At 35.7% G+C, this 20350-nt stretch overlaps 1 protein-coding gene across 3 annotated transcripts in view; it reads right to left on the bottom strand.

Moving 5' to 3' along the window:
- TNRC6A (trinucleotide repeat containing adaptor 6A) overlaps window positions 1-20350 on the bottom strand; it is a 105631-nt gene that overhangs the window by 63413 nt on the left and 21868 nt on the right. For all 3 annotated transcript variants that reach the window (XM_012554635.2, XM_023728532.1, XM_023728534.1), the window contains one exon: window positions 12814-12835. In XM_012554635.2, the coding sequence (XP_012410089.2) occupies window positions 12814-12835 (22 nt within the window). The remainder of the gene's footprint in view (window positions 1-12813; window positions 12836-20350) is intronic.

The following is a 20350-nucleotide window of genomic DNA, read 5'->3' as shown; positions in this document are numbered from 1 at the left end:
ATATCCTTGTTATGTTAATGTAATTGTAACCCAAACCTTCTTTTTCACAGTTTAAATGAGATGAGCAAGTTTGAAGTGACCTAAAAATAAGTAAGTTTTTGAATTTTTAGTAATGGGAAAGTCGTCTGTTCAAAGAACTTAAACCAACATTTTCGTAAACTGTGCTCCAAACCAGGATTTCCCACTTTGTGAAACAATGAAATAAACCAATATTACAATTAACCTTTGCTAATTTTTCCTACTTTTATGGATTTTCTAATGATATTTCTTATGTAAAAATACCTTATCAATGGTCTTACATCCAAGAATGTAAGACAAATCAAAGATAACAGACGTCCAAAGTTCTAAATAAACAAAATCATAAATTTGTAAAAATAACCATTTTTATTAATATTTACTTCAGCTATTTTATTAACATCTACTTCTTCAAATCTTCAAAATAACATTTCAAAACTAAAACGTCATTTTATTAAGTTTATTTCAGAAAATGTTAAATAAATTAACTTCACTTTGGCTACCTACAAGTTTAATAGAAACAATTTAAATATGAACCACTCAGCAACCTATTAAAAAAAGAAACCCATTGCTGTTGAGTCGATTCCGATTCATAGCCGCAATCTATGATTACTACCAATCCCCCAAACTTCCATTACCAGGCCTTAATACCTCACACCCTTACTTTATTCCTATCCTTCCAAAATCTACAATTTAGCTTTGCATAATAGCTTTTATATTGGCTACATTCTAGATCTTCTAAAATAATGGCATAAATAATACGCATAGCATACAAACAAAATGCCATTTTAACATATTATGTCACCTTAACACAATGAAGTGTTAAGCTGACCCACAGAATATAAGAACCACAACTCTAATACAGGAAGAAGCTAAAAACATTACTTAAATAATAAACTTTCATAGCATACAAAGTGCTTTTAAAGACTTCTTTAGGTAAACTTTAAATTCATCTAGGATTATTATTTCTAGTCTCAGTATGTGTCATTCAATGTATGTTGTTGCTGTTAGGTGCTGTAGAGTCAGTTCTGACTCATAGCAACCCTGTGTACAACAGAACGAAATGCTGCCCGCCCTGTGCCATCCTCAAAATCATGATACAGGAAAAGCAAAACCATCAAGTTGAACTCTTCAAAGACAAGATGGCGTGATCTTCAGTTAAAAAATGTTATTATCACATAATAGCATCAATACAGGATTTTCCTAGGTATTTAACTTTTACTTTTGTTAAGAAAAAATCTGCTACCTTTTCAGACAAACAAGATTATGTGTTAATGCCTACTGATAATCAGCAAGACTGAAAACGTACTAAAGCAATTCACCAACAAATCAGGAAATTAGGTTTTCAGAAACTAAAAGGCAAAATTTCTATCAAATAACACGGTTAAATTCTGAATGTGTGATGCTTAAACTTTTTAAAGCACAACTGTTCAGACGACATTTTTAAAAGTATCATCCATAAACATTATGTAAAATCTTTATCGCAATTATTTTATGTTAACAGCCACAAAACAAAATCCTCATAGAAGAAAAGTTAACATGTAACAAACCAGCATATTTAAAAGTCAACTGTTTATCAAGCAACATGACATAATATTTATCTTTCTTCTCTATTATTAATGTTTCTAATATGCAATCGTAATCTGTTTATGCCTAAATGTTCAAATCAATTATTCTAGCTCCTCTTCTCAAATAAGACAGCTTTCAAGAATATTCACATTAAAGAATCTGCCTCATGATCAGAGGAAGACTAAACAAGTTGGGGTGAAATCAGTTCTTCCGGCTTTTCTGAGGAACAGCAACAGATTTACCACACTGGGGCACAGATTTCAAAAGGCACAAACCTGATGAGAACTTCAAAGCAGATTAGAAAATTTCTCTACACCAAGAAATTTCAAAAATAGGTGTTTCTAACTTCTGTTGTTCTTCCGCTCTGCATTTTTCATTAGAAGACAGAGGAAAAGCAAGTAGACAGAGGAAAAGCAAGTATTATTTTACTGCTATAGAAGTACTGCTTGCCAACTTACTGTTTTTGAGACACAGTAACTTGAATTTCACCTCCTTATAGTTTGAAAATGGGTGTGTGTGTGTGTGTGTGTGGGTGTGTGGGTGGGGGGGGGCCAGCTGGCTGAACAATGCAAAGAGCAGTTCTACTCAACTAAAATGGATTTATAAATCACATTGAAAACATGGCCGAACATTGCACATAAAAATCCTCTTCTTGCAATAAGCATGCTGAATGATTGATTACATACTTCCCCTGTATAATATACATTCTCTGCTCTGTACTGACTTAAGTCAGCTCTGGAATGCTGAAGGCACAGAGAGGAAGTCTGGCTTTTAAACTGATACAAGATACAGTGCCGGAATTTTTGTTGTAGAAAAATGGCCACAGTTACAAGTGCTACCCGCCAATCTGGAAAATATCTAAACGCCTGCCAATCCGTTAACCTCTGCTGATCCTTAGCAAGTAGGCTGAATTTGAATGGCTGTTTGAGAATCTGAAAAATAAAGTTTAAAAACTAATATGAAACATAACAAACTGTATTTATATTTTACTCAGGCACAAGTAACTCCTAATATTTGTTTGAAAATTCCTAAGTAAGGAAAAATACCAAATGACACGATGTTATAAAAAATAACTTCAAATTAGATATCAAATTAAAAATAAATATTAAGTTGAATTCATTTAGTTTTAGTTCACGTCACACATCCTGAGAAACAGAAAGTACACGTTTTCCTGGGCCTTAGGCAAGTGCCTGGCTCTGCTCCCTCAGTAAATTCCATCTTCCTACCTAAATACCTCCCATCTTAAATTACCAACACAAAGAGAAACACTGCTGATTTGCCTGCTACAATACTCCAAGTCTAGACCACTCAATAAAATATTTTCCTAAGCTTCATTGTAAAATTCAGGTGAAACTACCCTATTACCAAATTCTACACTGCGGCAAAATGTCTGAGCAAGTTATATGTGTTCTAAAGTACAGGATCTTCTTTTAAAAGTGGAGGATACCTACACTATTCACAATATGGTATTCTCAAGACCTCTGGTTAATCTACTCATCAATTCTTATTCAAATGATATAAATATTCAGTAAAACAGGAGGATCAAGATATATTCTTCAGGTGGAGGCACAACTCTTTAAGAGAAAACTGTCAGACTGCCCTTAAGTCTCTCTTCCATAATGTCCATAATGAACAGCAATTCCCAAATTTGTTTAATTAGAAGTGGGGGCATTACCCTGACAGGAACACAACAGAGAGTCCAGGATGGAGCGGGAGAAAGGTGGGGTGCAGAACTCAAATTTTAGCAAGAAGACCAGACTTAATGGTCTGACTGAGACTGAAGGTACTCCGGAAAGCATGGCCCCTGGAATCTCTATCAGCCCAGAACTAAAAGAATTTCTGAGGCCAACTCTTCAGACAGGGATTGAACTGGACTGTGGGACATAAAGTGATAAAGCGATACCTGTGAGGAGCGTGTCTCTTAGCTCAAGTAGATACAAGAGACTAAACAAGCAGCTTCTGTCCAGAGGTGAGATGGGAAGACAGAGAGGGTTAGGAGCTGGTTGAATGGACATGGGCAATCGGGTGGAAAAGAGGAGTGTGCTCAAACAGTATGGGGAGAACAATTAAAGTCACATAACTATGTATAAATTTTTGTATGGGAAAAAATAAAAAAAGAAATGGGGACGTTGAAAAAAATTGATTTTTAAAAATTAGAAAAGAATGTTTTAAAATATAAAGTTCAGATAAATTAAATAATTAATATTTTAAAACACTAAATTTTAAGTTTTTAGAAAACAGGCGAATTTTTTTCTAAATCTGGATAAAGGGTGGGTTTTTTCAACATATGAGTTAAGAAGTCAAAAGTAAAAAATTGTTAAGTTTAACCACATAAAATTATGCTGCAGATTTTATTTTTTAAATGTATGTGTCTGTGTGTGTATATATATGGAGCCCTGGTGGCACTGTGGTTAAAAGCTTGGCTGGTAAACAAAAGGTCAGCAGTTTGAATCCACCAGCTCCTCCTTGGAAACCCTATTCCTATAGGTTCACTACGAGTGGGAATCGACGGCAACGGGTTTTACACACACTTACACACTCACACTCACACTCTCACACACACACCCATATATATATATTCTAAATTAAAAGGCAAACTGGAAAATATCGGTCCTTAGAACAAGTTAAAGGGACTCATTCTCTCCATCCTCCACCTGTACTTTCTCTAATCCTAAGGAAGAGAGGTGCTGTTTTGGTTTAAGGCTATTAGGCCTAATGCAGGGAAATTTTCAACGAGGTCACTAGAGTTCAGGACTAGAGTCCAAACTAATAGTAAAAATGTTATTTAAATTTACGTTTCCTCTTTTGATCATATATATTGGCATCTTCTGTGTATAGATCCCCTACAGGGCCTGGTATTGGCCAAAATTTAGATATTCCTGTGAATCTCTGCCTAGCATCTCATTCTCAGGATGACTTTAATGTATGGTATGGTCCATAATGTTGCAAATGTGTGCCTCAAACACATCCAATGAAATGTTAATGAGTTTATTATACAAAGAGGTCACATAAATTGCTGACTAAAACTCTAGGCCCAATAAGTAAACTGGCAAAGAACAAGAATGGGCAGCTTATAAAAGGAAATAAGTGATTAAACGTGATATCTCATTTCCCCAATAAATAAAACACCAATTTTGGGCTGCCAAATTTATGAATATATCCCATTCTCATGCTGCAAAGACATACTCCTTGTACTCCAGCAGAAACCCTGCACCCATACTAGGCTGGGTCTACTTTAATGAGAGGAAAAGGCAAATCACTGCCTGGGTGAGTAGGAACCCTGAATTGGCTGGTAGAAATTTATCACGTATCATCTTGATGCCAGGCAATATATCTTTTATCTTTTTAGCATCATCATGATTCTATAAATTTGAAAAGTTATTCCCATTTTACAGATGATGCAACTAAGGCTCAGAAGATGGCTGGTCATGATCAAACATCTAGCAAATGGCAGAGCTGAAACTGAAAAGCAAACATGACATCCAAACCAATGTTTCTCCTAATATACATTAAGTTTCATTTCCATTATAAGAGCAAAAAGAAACGTAGAAACGAACACTAAAAATAGGGGAATGACTAATTATAGTTTACCCCACTGCCCCCCCCCCCCAAAAAAAAACCCATCGCTCTTCAGTCAATTCTAACTCATAGCGACTCTACAGGACAGCGTAGAATTGCCCCCGGGATTCCAAGACTGTAATCTTTACAGAAGCAGACTGCCACAACTTTCTCCTTCAGAGTAGCTGGTGGGTTCAAATCACCCACCTTCCAGTTAGCAGCCAAGCGCTTAACATTTTGTCACCAAACAAACCCATTGCCGTGAAGTCAACTCCAACTCATAGCGTCCCTACAGGACAGAGTAGAACTGCCCTAGGGTTTCCAAGGAGCACCTGGTGGAGTCAAACTGCCAACCTTTTGGTTAGCAGCTGTACCTCTTAACTACTATGCCACCAAGGGCTCCTTAATTGGGGTTCAGCTACCTTAAAAATTACTTCATGGCCATTAAAATTATTTGTGAAGACAAAAACATGAATGTAGGCTAAATGAGTTAACATCCATGGAAAAAAAAAAAAGCGGGACAGAACTCAACCAAGGTTAGTCTATGTTCGTTTTCTACTGGGATAGCTGTAGTTGTAGGTTTTACTACAAGCCACTGCTTTCTGAAAATTGCAAATAAAAAAATTTTAACCAGTATCTATAATGAGATATCTACTACATGTTCAGCATTTACTATCCTCCAGGCCATGTGATTTATGTTCTATATCATTTCATTCCTACAGCATTAAGTAGGCCAAATCACCCCCTTTTAACAAATAGAGAAACTGAGGCTTAGAAGGTAACAACCTTGCCCAAGGTCACAGAAATAAAAAATACAAAACAATAATCAAACTCAAATCTATTTGTCTCAGAAGCCTGAACTTTTAACTACTATGCTGTGCTTGTGCTATAACTTCAGGATTATGTTTAATAGATAATTCAATGCTTTTTTTTCCTAACCAGATCTGCTGCGCCTAACCCCTGCTTTATCAGGCACATTTTCTTTAAGGCACCGAGGGAAACCTCTCAGTACACATACATTCTGAAGCAGATACTACCTTTATTAGAACTGAAGGAATATAAAAGCACAAATTAAACACAGAGGAGCAAATTATGGTAAATACTGTGGTTTTTCCTAGTCTGGAGCTTTTCCTTAACTGGCAATTACTGATCAAACTACTCTTGTTAATCCAGCCTGAATTCTACTCCAAAAGACTCCTAATCTGCTTCCTTGAAATTGAAGATCTTATTGTTGTCAAGGCAGAATCTCAGGGCTCAGAATACAATTCCAGGATGCTCCCACAAACCTCCAGCTACTACAGACTCCTTCTCTTTAGTCTTTGAACTTAATTTTTAACAATAACTCACCTTGCTATCTCTCTCTCTGCTTTTCTCATACGTACTACCTGTCTCCTTAGTTCAGTTCCAGTCTTCATCAATGACATCTGAAGGTATAAATCTTCCATTTCTACTTATTTTAATAATTTATTAGTGTTTATAAGTAAATGCTATATTTACTCTGTATTTCTCTATATTTCTGTCAAATCTATGTTTAATAGAAATAAAATCACTCTTGCCTTAAACAAAAAGGGGTCCTTAGCATTCTTCATACATGTATCTACACAGAGATATATATATATAGAGAGAGAGATGTAAATCATTTTGTTTCTTACTAGGAGAAAAGGAAAAATGGAGACTCTGACATACCTAAAAATAATAATTTTACTGACCATTTTCCACAAAAGTAGAAGAGTTATTTTTTTCTTCTTGTTAGTGCAGAGCTACAAATCTTACTTGTTACATAGCTTCCATAGGAAGAAAAACATCTGCTGTTAGTAAATCCTTAAACAGTAAGAATCTCTGCTACTTCAAAGAGTTCAGCACACATTTGCTTTCAGAATCTCTCATAAAGTAACAGAACTTTCATAGCAACTCTGCAGGGTTTCCAAGGCTGTAAATCTCTACGGAAGCAGATTGCCACATCTTTCTCTCGCAGAGCCACTGGTGGTTTCGAGCTGCTAAACGTTCAATTAGCAGTTGATCACTTTAACCACTGTGCCACCAGGGCTCCCTGAAATATGGTAAGCACACAATAAATATTGCACAAATGCTGAATGAATAAAACAATGGCATTTTATGGAACCTAAGTTTGGAATACTGAGTTACCAGACAATTATTTTTCATTTATCTTCGTTTCCAAGGATGATCTTATGAGATGATGAAACATTGCTAATACTGGCAGTGATCATTAAAAGAAAAAATACGTAAAGATGTGCTGTATTTATTAATGAAAAGAGGACAAATTAAACACTTTTCTTACTTCGACTCAAATTGAGTCATCTCAGTCATGTTCTAAAAGTTAAACTGTGTCCTTATGACTTAAGCAAATTTATCAGTCAAAAAGCACATTGGAAAAAGATTTTATTATTGCCCAAGCTCTTCACAAGGTGTTTCCTCCATCCTTTTGAAGAATGCATGCAACGAAGGTTATGTGTTTTTGTTTTTTTGTAAAAGGCTCTTTACATCTCTCTTAAAAGAGTTGTAGCAAAATATTTCAAACCTAATCTAGCAGTCAGGTTTTCCTCCAGAAAGAGATCTGTTTTCATTCCTTATGAGTCCGAAGCATCAAGAACACTTAGAATCAGCTTCTTGTTTGGTCCCTAAAACTCACATTATTTTTCACCAACACTTAAAGATGTAATAAACAATTTAAGAGCTTTTTAAATGATTCCTGAAAAGCCAACCACCTCACTGCAAAGCTGTCAAAACCTCCGATTCACAAAATTCTGGTGTTACAATTTATTTATTTATTTCATTGACCTAAACCAAAGGGAAAAAACTATGAGATCTGTAAAAAGATCTTCCTGAAATATTTCAAAAAGTAGAATAGTTTTAGTTCATTCACTGACCATTATTAAAGCATGAGCAATGGTGTAGCCTTCCCATTTTGTCTCAATGTAATTGTAAGGTTGTTCTCAAAGAAAAAGAAGCAGTAGTTAGTAGTCAAATCCTGGCTCTGGCACTTGTTAGTTATATAACCAATGGGCAAGTTGCTTAACTCTTCTTAGCCTAAATTTCACCTATAAGTGGTGATAACACTATCTACTTTTATAAATCTATTGAGGAGATTAAATGCAGACTACTACCATAATATTGTACTAGTACATGATGATGAAGCCCTATTCCCGTATCAATATTTTAAATATCCACCACCTGAAGTCCCTGAGTGCCCAGCCTACTGTCCTGGCCCCCCCAGATTTCCCAAAATTCAATAAAGGGTTACTCTTTTAGGATCCTGCTCTGGAACATGTTCCAAATGGGTGGTGCCCGTTTGATATCAGTGGTTAAATATTTACAGTATTTTCCTTGGTTAAATGAAATAAATATAAAGCACTGTGCCTGGCACATAGAAAGTATTCAAATTAGCTATAATAATGTCTACAATATGATCTGACATGCAGATGACTTAACAGCTGTCGAATATTATCACTCCCTTAGATAGGTAATGAAATTCTGTTTGATGAAAAACAAATATGAAGGCTAGAACTGAATAAGAACAATGGCTTCCTATTGTGGCAGAGAGAAAAACTTGTATTTTAAATGTCGATTAAATTTCATATGAGTTCTTACTTTATCCAGAAGGAGAACAGCAGTAACAAACCATGTCTTCCTATTTGATCACCAGAAAATAAAAGAAAATTTTTATCTTTTTTCTCTGCTACTGCTTTCACTCCAGGCTCCCCACATCTCCCTTAAGAGGCTTAGGGGTAATTCTTTGGAATGTGGCTTGCTTATAAAATCATCTGAAGAAAGTACTGGCACAACAGACAGACAGACAGACAGGTATTTGTTGTCAAAAATCAACAGTACTTTCTTTTACAAGGAGTGCAGAATTAGCGTGCTTCCAAAACAAGCCAGTATCAGAGCTCAAAACCTGTTTAAAAAAAAGTATCTTTATTCTTAAGTTCCCAAGGACACTTTGAAGATGGGACATTAACTCCTTCCCTGCCTTTACATTATAAAGGCCACAGGTCATCTTAAATTTATCCATCCCTTTCTATAACTCAGCTCTTCACTCACCTGCTGCTACTTATTTTTAAAAGGTATTTAGATATTCAAACATTCAAATATTCATGCTCTTTCCAGTTTTTCAAAGTTCAAGTCACAAGATCAGAATAAAATTTTCAAGAATTTCAACGTATCACTCCTTACACTGGTACACACTTTTATTGGGTGAATCATGGACTCACTGCCGCCAAGAAATAAATATCCAATTGTCTTCATAGAGACATCCATTGTTCTTTATAAAGAACTTAATTTATGCTATTTTACAAAACTCCAACTTTTATATAAAGTTTTACCACCAAATGCAGCAACATTTAGGTATTATTTAACTGGAGAAGGTAGCTGTCTTAGAAAGAAACAAGCTTCATTAAGACAAAATTCTATAGGGGGTGCTACAGCCTAACTTGTTATGCTCAGTGCGAGCATTAAAATCTTGACTCTAACAATCAAGAATGCTCCGGAGCTATGCACAGCAATAAAATTAAAATTTCAATTCCTCGGCTGCGTTAACTACATTTCATTTCAAGTACTCAATAGCCATATGTGGCTAAACTTGGGCTTTATATAGACTCTATTGTACGGAAAGACAAAAATGATGTTGACAGTATATACTGCAAGGAGAAGCTAGAATTCTAGATTAGGTGGACTCGACTGATTTTTAAATGCTGGCAATCAATTGAAAATTTAAAGGATAATAATAAAAACACTGTGTGGAGACCAGGGGAGATTGGAGACCCCGGGAGATCGGAGAGACATGACAACTAAATGCAATGTGGTATCCTGGGTTGGATCCTAAGAACATAAAGAGGCAATAGAAAAACTGGTGAAATCTAAATGAAATCTAGAGTTTAGTTAGTACCAATGTCAGTTTCTTAGTTTTGACAAATGTACATGACAACATAAGATGCTAATAATGGAGGAAACTGATATATGGGAACTCTGCACTATCTTTTCAACTTTACTATAAATCTAAAATTATTTCAGAAAAGTTTATTTTACCAACAACAATAACCAAAAAACTGCGTGGCCAAACCTGCCCCTCAAGCCTCTGTCCAGTCTGTAATCTCTAATCACTGAGAACCCAAAACCATAAGGACCACAGACATATATACAGCACAAAAATAAAAGAATATACCTTCATAAATCAGAGTAAATGTTATGAATTATGAAGGAGCCGCCATCAAAAGAAGAATGGAGATAGCTGGCAAAACAACACAATGCGTTTTGAACTGGCTGTCACAGGCAGCCTAAAATTCTCAGAGTTGTGGAAAATCTAAAAACAAGAAGATTCAAACATGTTCATATTTTATGTAAGGATGTAAAAAAATGATTTACATTTGGAAAGGATATACACAGTAAATGTTCAAAATTCATGTTGGAGAAACAAACATCCATGAGTCAGTCAAAAGTGCAAGATGGAATATAAAGAAATGCCTAAAATGTATGATACATAAAAACAGTCTAAGAAATTAGAAAAGGAGCGATAAATGGCAACTGAAGCTATCCAGCAGAAGATGAACCCTGTGAGGTTTAGAAAAGCTGAAAGGCATGGTAAAGACATTCTTGGCTGAGAAGCTGGAGAGAATAGAAATAAGAATGAACATGAAAGAGGTAAGAATGCTCTAAAAAGTATAAAGAAGTGATGGGACATAGGCTGGTTAGATCATACGAGGTCAGATTAAAGACAGTCTTGAAAGCACACAGAGTAGAGGAGTTTGGTCTTAAAGCAGGAATAAGGGAACAATTTAATGTTCATATACAGGGGAGTGGTGTGAGGAAAGTGGAGTTGTAAGAAAATTAACTTGGCAATGTGCCTACTAAATAAAACTTGTTCCTCCCTTCATCATTCCACATCCCCGGAGCTTTCTCAGCCATCCAGGTTCAAAGCCACAATTATCACCTTTGCTTCCTCTTTTGATCTCATCAGCTGCCAATCCTGTCAATTACATTTCACATGTCTGTCATCCCTTCTCTTTTTAACCCCTACTGCCAAGATCCCAGTTCAAATCCTCAGTACTCTCTCTATTCCTTCTTTTCCCTCTCTGATCTTAAACTTCTATTGGTGACACTAGGAACTACTGACATAAATATGTTCCTAAAGCATAACTTATGACTATGACACTCTAAGCTCAAAAATCTCTGCAAGCTTGCCACTCCCTATCTAAGCATGAAGCCTCTTACTTCTCCTATCCTCCAGGCTTCTGTTACTTACCTCCATTCACCCTGTTAGAGATAAAAGCCGGATTACTCATTCTCTGGATAGTCCCTGTTCTTGTTTACCTAACTTGTGCACCCTGTCCTCCTCTTCTAGCTCCATCTTTCAAGGCCCAGCTCAGCCAACGCTTTCCCCATAGCTAGCTAGGGAGGAAGGGAGGGCATGTCACTCCTTTGCTAAAACTTTTCAGTGGCTTCAGTATAAAAGTTTAAGTTCCTTGGTGTGTGTGTACATACACACACACACACACACACACACACACACATATATATACATATATATACATATATATACATATATATATATATATATAGCTAGCATATAAGGCCTTATTTGACCTTACCTCTACCTACATCTTTAGCCTCAATCCTGCACACTTATCATTGGGTATTTCACCAGTGCTTATAATAACACATTCTTTCTTTTGTGCCTTGGATCATGCTGATCTCTCTGCCATTTCATTCTTTCTTTGGCTCTTTCATCTTTTAAGATTCATCTGAAGGAGGTCTTCCTTAAGCCCCTGTGTAAGGCTAATTATCACTCCTGTGTGCTCCAGGACAACTTGTGCATCTTTAGTCAAATCACATTATACTATATCCTTTTTGGGTGGGTCCTCTTATTGCCACTTTTTCTCCAGTAAAATATAAATCATGGCTATTTTTTATTCACTTCTTTATCATTATACCTAATAAATATTACCCTTAACTAATGCTGACCTCAAATAATGATACAGAGTACTATGACTACATATACCAACCAAATGCAGAGATCGTATTTTTGATAGCTAAAAATCGAAATTCAGAATCTAATTCTGAGGTCTAATAAGTTCAGCATCCGAGAGGACTCCTGATTCAGAATCTGATAGGGATTAGGTTTCTGTTTCCTTAAGAATCTACCACCCTGAAGTCTTATGCTTTGAGTGTATTGGGCGCTGTCTAATATGGCACAATGACCATAAGGCTAGCAATCTACTATTCTAAGTGATAAGACAGAGTGGGTGTCTGCCTAGAGGAAGGAGTAGGGGACAATCATATACAGAGAACAAGCAATAGAGCAGGCAGAAGGGATGGAGTGGGGTTCTAGAGGCAGCCCCAGAAAAGAACACTTTCAGATGGAAGACTGAAAGATATACATTCTCCAAGACTCAAAATCAACGGGTATTTTAGGAATTGGAGTCTATTCTAGGAGACAGTTGTAAGGCAGGTCTTGAAGCAGTATACTCTAAAAGTGATCATATCCACCACAATAAACTCCAAAGAATGACTCCAAGATGATGTCAATGAAGAAGTCTGTTCCCACCCCTGTTTCTTTCATGCTCTTCTCTCTCCCATCCTAGAGGTGAATAAAAATGCATATAAACAAGCTTGCTTTAATGAAAAAAAATAATTAAAAAATAGCTTTAAACAACGTACCTTTGATTTTTTGTTCAGTGGCCTAAAATAAAAACAAACAAACAAAAAACAATGTAAATATGAAACTGAAATGGACTGCTATGATAAAATGTTCATATATTACTGTTATATAAGACACATACACTTTTAGTAAATAAGGACTTTGTCTTTAGATGAACTGCACAGGGAAAGGTATGCAAAGGAAAGCATGCTTTTCCCACAGATGTGCCCCCTTGTCCCTGATAGTGTTTATTAATTTTAAAAAACTGAAATATGTTTCTTTAGCCACAAAGCAGAGAAGACATTATTGTCTATATAATGGGGGCTTCACTTTTCTCATCGATTAGCTTTAAAATGTTTTTTATTAACTGTCACCTTTACATTTGATGAATTTAATGAGTTTCGTGTATGTTTAAATGACTTCAAAAATTCTTGTTTCAAATGGTAAAGATTAATTTTTCTGCAAGACAACCTTCCTATAATCACTTTGGCAGAATTAGTAATAAATTTAACTCCTGGACGTTAGTCTACTTTTACAGTTAAGCATAGTTAACTTTTAAGTATTTGTGAATGGGAACAATTTTCAAATTAGTTACTTATGACATATCTGACAATTCATTAAAAATTACTATGAGCAGAAGCTAAACTGGCATAAGCCCTACTTTTATTGTTTCCAATACATGTGCCCACTTTCACTGTCCTCTGACACCAGAACTGAAAGAGGAGTCTGAGGACAGTAGGGTTACCTCAAGGTGCCTAGCTCAAACTTCAAGGGCCTTAAACAGAAAGAATCGATTATAAAGACAGGTCTTGGTCAACTACAATCAAAAATCAACCTTTTGATCAAGACCAAAATGTATGGGAGTCCTAAAAACAAAAGCTACAAGGATAGGGAGGGAATTCCTAATCAGTAACTGAAAAACCAGAAATTGTTTCTAAATAAAGATAAAGCTGTTCTCACTGTCATGGGGCATAAGACTTCATTTTGCTTAGACATAATAAATTATTAAGTTGTCAAAAAACACCCTTTTTTGAATTATACAATTATAGAACTATGTGAAAAGGAAGTAACCTAGTATTAAAGCCACACTAAACATTGATCTTTCTTTCTCTGGAGTCCCAGAAAGTCATTGCAGGAAATGAAGTGCTTTACCAAGTTTTAGAGAACTAGTGAGATGCAAAATAATAGAGGGCCATCTCTTACTCTGTATGGATCAAAATTAAAAAAAAAAAAAAAAAAAAAACAAAGATGAAGGACAATGCCAAAAGTTCAATCAACTAGCGGGATAACAGTTTATTTTGGGGAGAAACTGTTTAAATTGATGGTAGAAAAGTCTCACTAGAGCAAAATAAGTATATACTTTGAAGTATTAACAAATATCATGTCAGACAATAAGATACATAATATTCTGAAGCCAAACAATTAGTACAAAAATTACTTTGCACGTTAAAAATCTTGTTTTCAGTTGTTTTTTTTTTTAACTCTCCTGGTCTCTTCCACAGTTTACTTCCAAAGAAAACTAATTTCAATACAGAGAAACCATTACTTCATCACTAGTATACAGTGTTGCTCTTCTGGGCCTTACAACATAAAGATGTCTAATATGCAACTCAAACAATGTCATGTTGCTTCAGAACAATGGTCAACCTCATTCAGTATTCTGTCATCTACAGGGAATGACACTGAGACGATACCTTAAGGTTTCTGCCGTTCAGAACACTGACCTAATACAATGAAGAAACCAAGAGCTCTAACTTGATACTTAGCTCTTTAAAACACAGCTGGTCCATGGATCTAGTACATTTCTAAAATTATTTTTAAAAAAATTTCCAAATGGGTTCAGTGATTTTAAAATTGTTCAAATCTGTGCTGTCCAAAATGGTAGCCACTAGAAATGTAGTTAGTTCTAATTAGGACATGTAAGATACATAGATGATGTCAAAGATTTAGTACTTTAAAAAAAAAATATAAGTGTCTCAATAATATTTTATATTGATTAAATGTTAAAAAGTAATATTTTGGATATATTGGGTTACATAAAACATATTATTAAAATTAACTTCAACTATTTCTTTTACTTTTTAAATGACATCGTCATTTAAACCCTCTGGGTCTCAGTTTTCTAATCCTTCAAAAGGAGTAAAAACAAAAAAAAAAAACTGTCCTGCTTACCTTTCAATGCTATTATTATAAGGGTCAAATAACAAAATATGAAAAGCTCTTTTTTGGAAAACCAAAAAACTATTCAAATGTGAGGTATCATTATAGATTCACTTGCACAGAAGAATTAAAGGATTCTGGCAAATCAAGAAGCAAAATGATTTATATTTTGAATACTATATATATTCTTTTTTAAAAAACATGAGCTGTGATTCCACATGTAACTATCACAATTATCTCAAATTGTTACTGAAGGAATCAAACAAGCAGCAGACACACAGCATGCTGGATTCTTTGTTTCTGTTAGGTTTCTGCACCACTTGACCCAATTCCAAGATCCCTAAGCATACTTCAGATGTCAAGAGCAGAGGGTCTGAAAGCAGACTGCCTGGCTTCTGAATCCTGGCTTTACCAGTTAGTTACCTTGGGCAAGTTAGTTAGCTTCTCTAAAGCTCAGTTTCCTCATCTATAAAACAGGGAGATAAATAAATACCTCAGAGTTATCTAAGGTTGAAAGGATTTAACTCATATATAGGGCTTAGGACAGTGCCTTCCATATACAAATATTCAACAGACGTTAGCTGCTGCTGCTATCATAAGGCCCTACCTGGCCCATGCTTTGGCCCCATCAGTTTTCTCACATTTAGAAATGTCCTGACTCCACACTCATCCCTAGAGCCCAAGTCTTTTTTTTTTTTTCCTTTCCTTTTTCTGATCATTTACAATGTCTTAACAGTGCCAGGTATTGTAATGTAACATTAGGAATTAAGAGTTAATCTCGTTCAATTCACTTATTTTAAATGAGATAATTAGTGCTCAGAGTTTTCCTATGATTTCTTAGCAAACAGCACCCATTCTAGAACCCAGGTCTGATGAATGCATTTTAAAAAAAGGAAGGCGGACGGGGGAACAGCAAGCTGAAATGAGGGGCAGGACCGTAAGAGAATACCTAACGGCCCTAGAGGAGTGAAAGCTGGTCACATTACCACCTAAGGCTAGAAAATTTACTAATTACGCTGCTGATTGATCCCCAGTCTCTGAACAAAAATAGTCTTTAGGAGACATGATGAGTAAGTAGTAAAATTTCCTAAAAAGGGGAATGAAGTTGGAAGTTTTCTAGAACTTAAATTCATTTAAACTTGTATTTAGTACACTTATATCCACAAAACCTTTAAAAATCCTTTCAATCTAAATACCAAACCAAACTTGTTGCCGTCGAGTCAATTCCGCCTCACATCAACCCTACAGGACAGAGTAGAACTTCCTCACAGGGTTTCCAAGGAGTGGCTGGTGGATTTGAACTGCCGAACTTTTTGGCTGACAGCTGAGCGCTTAACCACTGTACCACCAGGGCTCCCAATCTAAACACAGTAACAACAAAAAACCATTAACATTCACTTTAAAACACTCTCACTCTCAACACCAGAAGATCCCAATTTGTGTTGCTGCTTCCCCCAGGCATCAACCATTACATGCTTTCTAGGAAGTTTAATCACAGGCTTAAAATAAAGGTTACACTAAAGTATCCCCCTATAATTAAACTATTTCTCAACTTCCTTTTTCTTCCTCACTCTATTTCCCTAAGATTCTCTCTAGAAATTTATTCTAAAAAGAAGAGATATCCACAGAAACCCACTGCTACTACTGTTGCCTTTTTTAAGTACAGAAACTATACTCCCATGCTATATCAAATTATCTTCTAAGCCTGAGAATTAGAAGATAAGGATAGCCATCATTCTTAGACATAAAAAATAAGAGTGTTGTGTATAGTTTTAAAAAGGATTTTCAAAAAAAATATTGAAACACAAGTCATCCAGTAATTGACCTCTATCAGAGATATACTGGGGTCAAAGTACAATAAAAATCATCTAATTTTTATAAAAAATTTCTTTAAAGAAAATTTAAATGCTTAAATTTATATTTAATTGGCAGACTAACTAGGAAAAACTACCATAGTAAAAAATATTGTACTAAGCCTTACTGGTATCTAATTGTTTATGTAAGAAGGTGTGTAATCTGGTCTTTTACTTAAAATAGAAAATAGCTCATGATCTGAATTTAAATTTCTTTAAAAGACCACAGCTATTTGGAATCTTTCTGTATTTATGGCATAAGGACTTTTTAAATGCCCTATTATAAAAATTACCATAATTTATCATTTCCCAGTTTTGAAATTTACCTTTAGATGGTGGGGAAAAAAGCAAAATGTAAAATAATGTTCTGTATCAAAAGAATAAAGGCATGGAATAGGGTTTTGGAAAAGCACCAGCTAAACAAGTTAGAAGATTCTAATTCTATACCTAGTTCTACTACCCTGATGAAAACAAGGCTAGTCACTTAACCCATTCTGATACTTAGATTCTTTATATATAACATTAGTGAATTAGAGCAGATAATATCGGAAGTCTTTTTCAGAAGTAAAAGTATATAGACTGCACTTAACAGGCAGATTGTTTTAACGTAGTGAGTTTATGTTCCAACTTTTATATAAACAGGCCTGTCACCTGCCTAGATACACCTGCTGACTCCTACTGCCGACAAAAGACAAACTCCAGGAGAGTTGTCTTAAAACCCCGATGACTCACATGCAGTCTTTCATGTGTTCCAGTTTGGAAGGGTTGTTTTGTTTTTGTTTTTTTAAATATTCTATTACAAAAAAGCTATTTGTTCCCAGTCTATGGAAATACCAGCTGTCCTCACTGCACCAATTGCTCGCATTCTAAATTCGGTTATAAGATGGTTCTTTGGAATCTGGAGAACAGTCTTATTTACAGTAGCAGCCTAATCTATTAAACCTAACATTTATTAGTAGTATTAAACTTTCCCTATTACACTATGCTCAATGACTAGCTATTACTATGTTTCTATGGGATACAGAGGAATATCCTACCAGTGCAAAAGAAAACACAAAAACGAAAAAACTCCCTATATCTCTTAAGTCTGATGATGGTTCTAGCAGGGCATGGTGTGGGTGAGAGACAGGAACCATGGTAAGAGGCAGGGATGGAGTGGGAAATAGTATAAAAAACTGTCACTTCAGATTTGGTGTGAAGCCAAATGGCATAGAATCATTATTCATGTGTTAAAGACATATTTATGCTAGGTACACATAAGAGACCACCTACACTGTCCTGGTGCTTTAGAGACTTGGTTAGAAAAGGATGAACTTTAATAAATAGAGCCATTACTCGTATAATATGCTACAACTTAAAAACTATCCTCACATTACAGATTTAAGGAAATCATTCCAGTGATCACTCCCTTTCTTAATTCCTCAGGGAATAGGATAAATTCCAAACAAATATACTTCAGTACATATACTGCTTTGGGCCTCTTCTCTAGTCCTTTCACATACATCCTGATTTACCTGATTTAGCAGGGCCTAATGTAACACTCAGATGCTTGCTAACCCACAGATTCTACATAAAGTATAGTCAAGAATACTCCTCAATAAACCTCTTAAGTTTCATAGCTCTTTTCATTGGGGAAAATGGCCTTCACACTATGGAACAAGAGTCTCATAAGCCTTCCCCCAACCTTAGGAAGGACACAACTTTTTTATAATAAATCTTGAGGGAAGACTGAACAGACTGTCCTACATCAACAAGCTTCTGATGGGGCCTAAGCCATCAGTCAATGCCAAAGCTCTACACAAGAATCCTATTCCAAACTCCAGACTATGATATATACCTATGCATCTCTTCTCAGTCGCCGTTGAGAGCAAATAAAAGGCAGCCAACTAGGAACACCTATCATCTCATCTCATCCTTAATTCTCCATAAAACCAAAAAACCAAACCCAATGCCACTGAGTCAATTCCGACTCACAGCAACCCTGTAGGACAGAGCAGAATTGCCCCATAGGGTTTCCAAGGCTGTAAATCTTTACGGAAACAGATTGCCACATCTTTCTCCTGCGGAGTGGCTGGTGGGTTCGAACCACCAACCTTTCAGTTAGCAGCTGAGCACTTAACCAGTCCACCACCACGGCTCCTTAATCCTGCATAATGCTCTATGTTACATCACCTGCCCCCAATACTCGCTATATGCACCTTAAGTTCAGCATGTCCACAACTAAATTATTTATCTTTTCCCTTTTGTTTGTATTCCCTAACCTAGTTAACCATTCCCAAGATGTATTTAGTCACTCAATTTGGAACCTAACAGTCAATATCTAGGTTACTCTGTCTTCATATCCTTTAAACATATTCTGTGGATTCTTTTAATAGTTCCTTCACCAGTATCTCAGTCTCTAGTTTCTACACGTTCCAATCCAATTCTATAGTTCTGCCAAGGTAAACTTCCTAAAACACAAACTTTCATTTCACTCTATTAAAACATCTTCAGTGTCTTCCCCAATACCTAATGGTCAAAGCTGTGAGAACAGCACCAGCTACCACCACCCTCTCCAATCTCATCCCCTGATATTTGTCTTCTGCATCAGATCTATCCTTGGCCCTTTTGGCTCTCCACAAAAATCCATACTTTATAGCACACAGGCTATGGACACTTATCTCTGAGTTTCTTTGGCTGTAATTCTTTTTTATTCTGCTCCTAATTCACCTAGCCAATTTCCAGTCTAAGAAAATTTCCCTGTCCCTCTGCCCTACCTTAGACTGAGTTATACTTTTTTCTGTGCTTCAACCAAAAACCAAACCCACTGCCGTCAAGTTGATTTTGACTCATAGTGACCCTACAGGACAGAGCAGAACTGCCCCATCGGGTTTCCAAGGAGCGGCTGGTGGATGCTGACTGCCAACTTTTTGGTTAGCAGCCAAACACTTAAACACTGCGCCACCAGGGCTCCATGTGCTTCAACAGTTCCCTGTAAATAAATGCATCTATCATAGTCTTGTATTCTGTGCTTTTTTCTCTATAAAGTAATGTGGTGACAAGTATTGTTGCTATTTTGAATAGTCTATATACAATGCCTAGCACAGTACCTGGAACAAAAGACGCATATATTAAAAATTAAAATACTAATTTTTATTAGAACACAGAAAAGGAACAGTAAATTCACTGGATCTTTTAGAACACTCTTAAGGTCCTTGAAATCTTGATACGTTAGGTAAGAAGTGCCCAGCTTAGTTCACTGTCATCAACCTTTATTATTAATAATTTTTTAAACTTTATAAATGATGGATACAGCCTTTTACTTTTGCCTTAATTTGGACTGCTTTGGTTACAGTTCTTATAATGTATTGGCTCATCATAAAGAGTTCTCTTGCAGCAAATAAACGTTATAGACTTATTTTAAAGTATCCTGACATAAACTGCAAATTTGTTTAATCAACCCATGTACTAAATAAAAAATAAAAGGAAGTTGACACTTCACTTCCTATTAATGTGTATTACTATTTCCTTTATTACTATATTCCTGTACTATTTTATTTCCCAT

This window comes from Trichechus manatus, unplaced genomic scaffold (genome assembly GCF_000243295.1).
Source record: "Trichechus manatus latirostris isolate Lorelei unplaced genomic scaffold, TriManLat1.0 scaffold00024, whole genome shotgun sequence".
Classification (NCBI taxonomy): Eukaryota; Metazoa; Chordata; class Mammalia; order Sirenia; family Trichechidae; genus Trichechus; species Trichechus manatus.
Note: the sequence above shows the minus strand (reverse complement) of the source record. Positions and strands in the feature narration are given on the sequence as shown.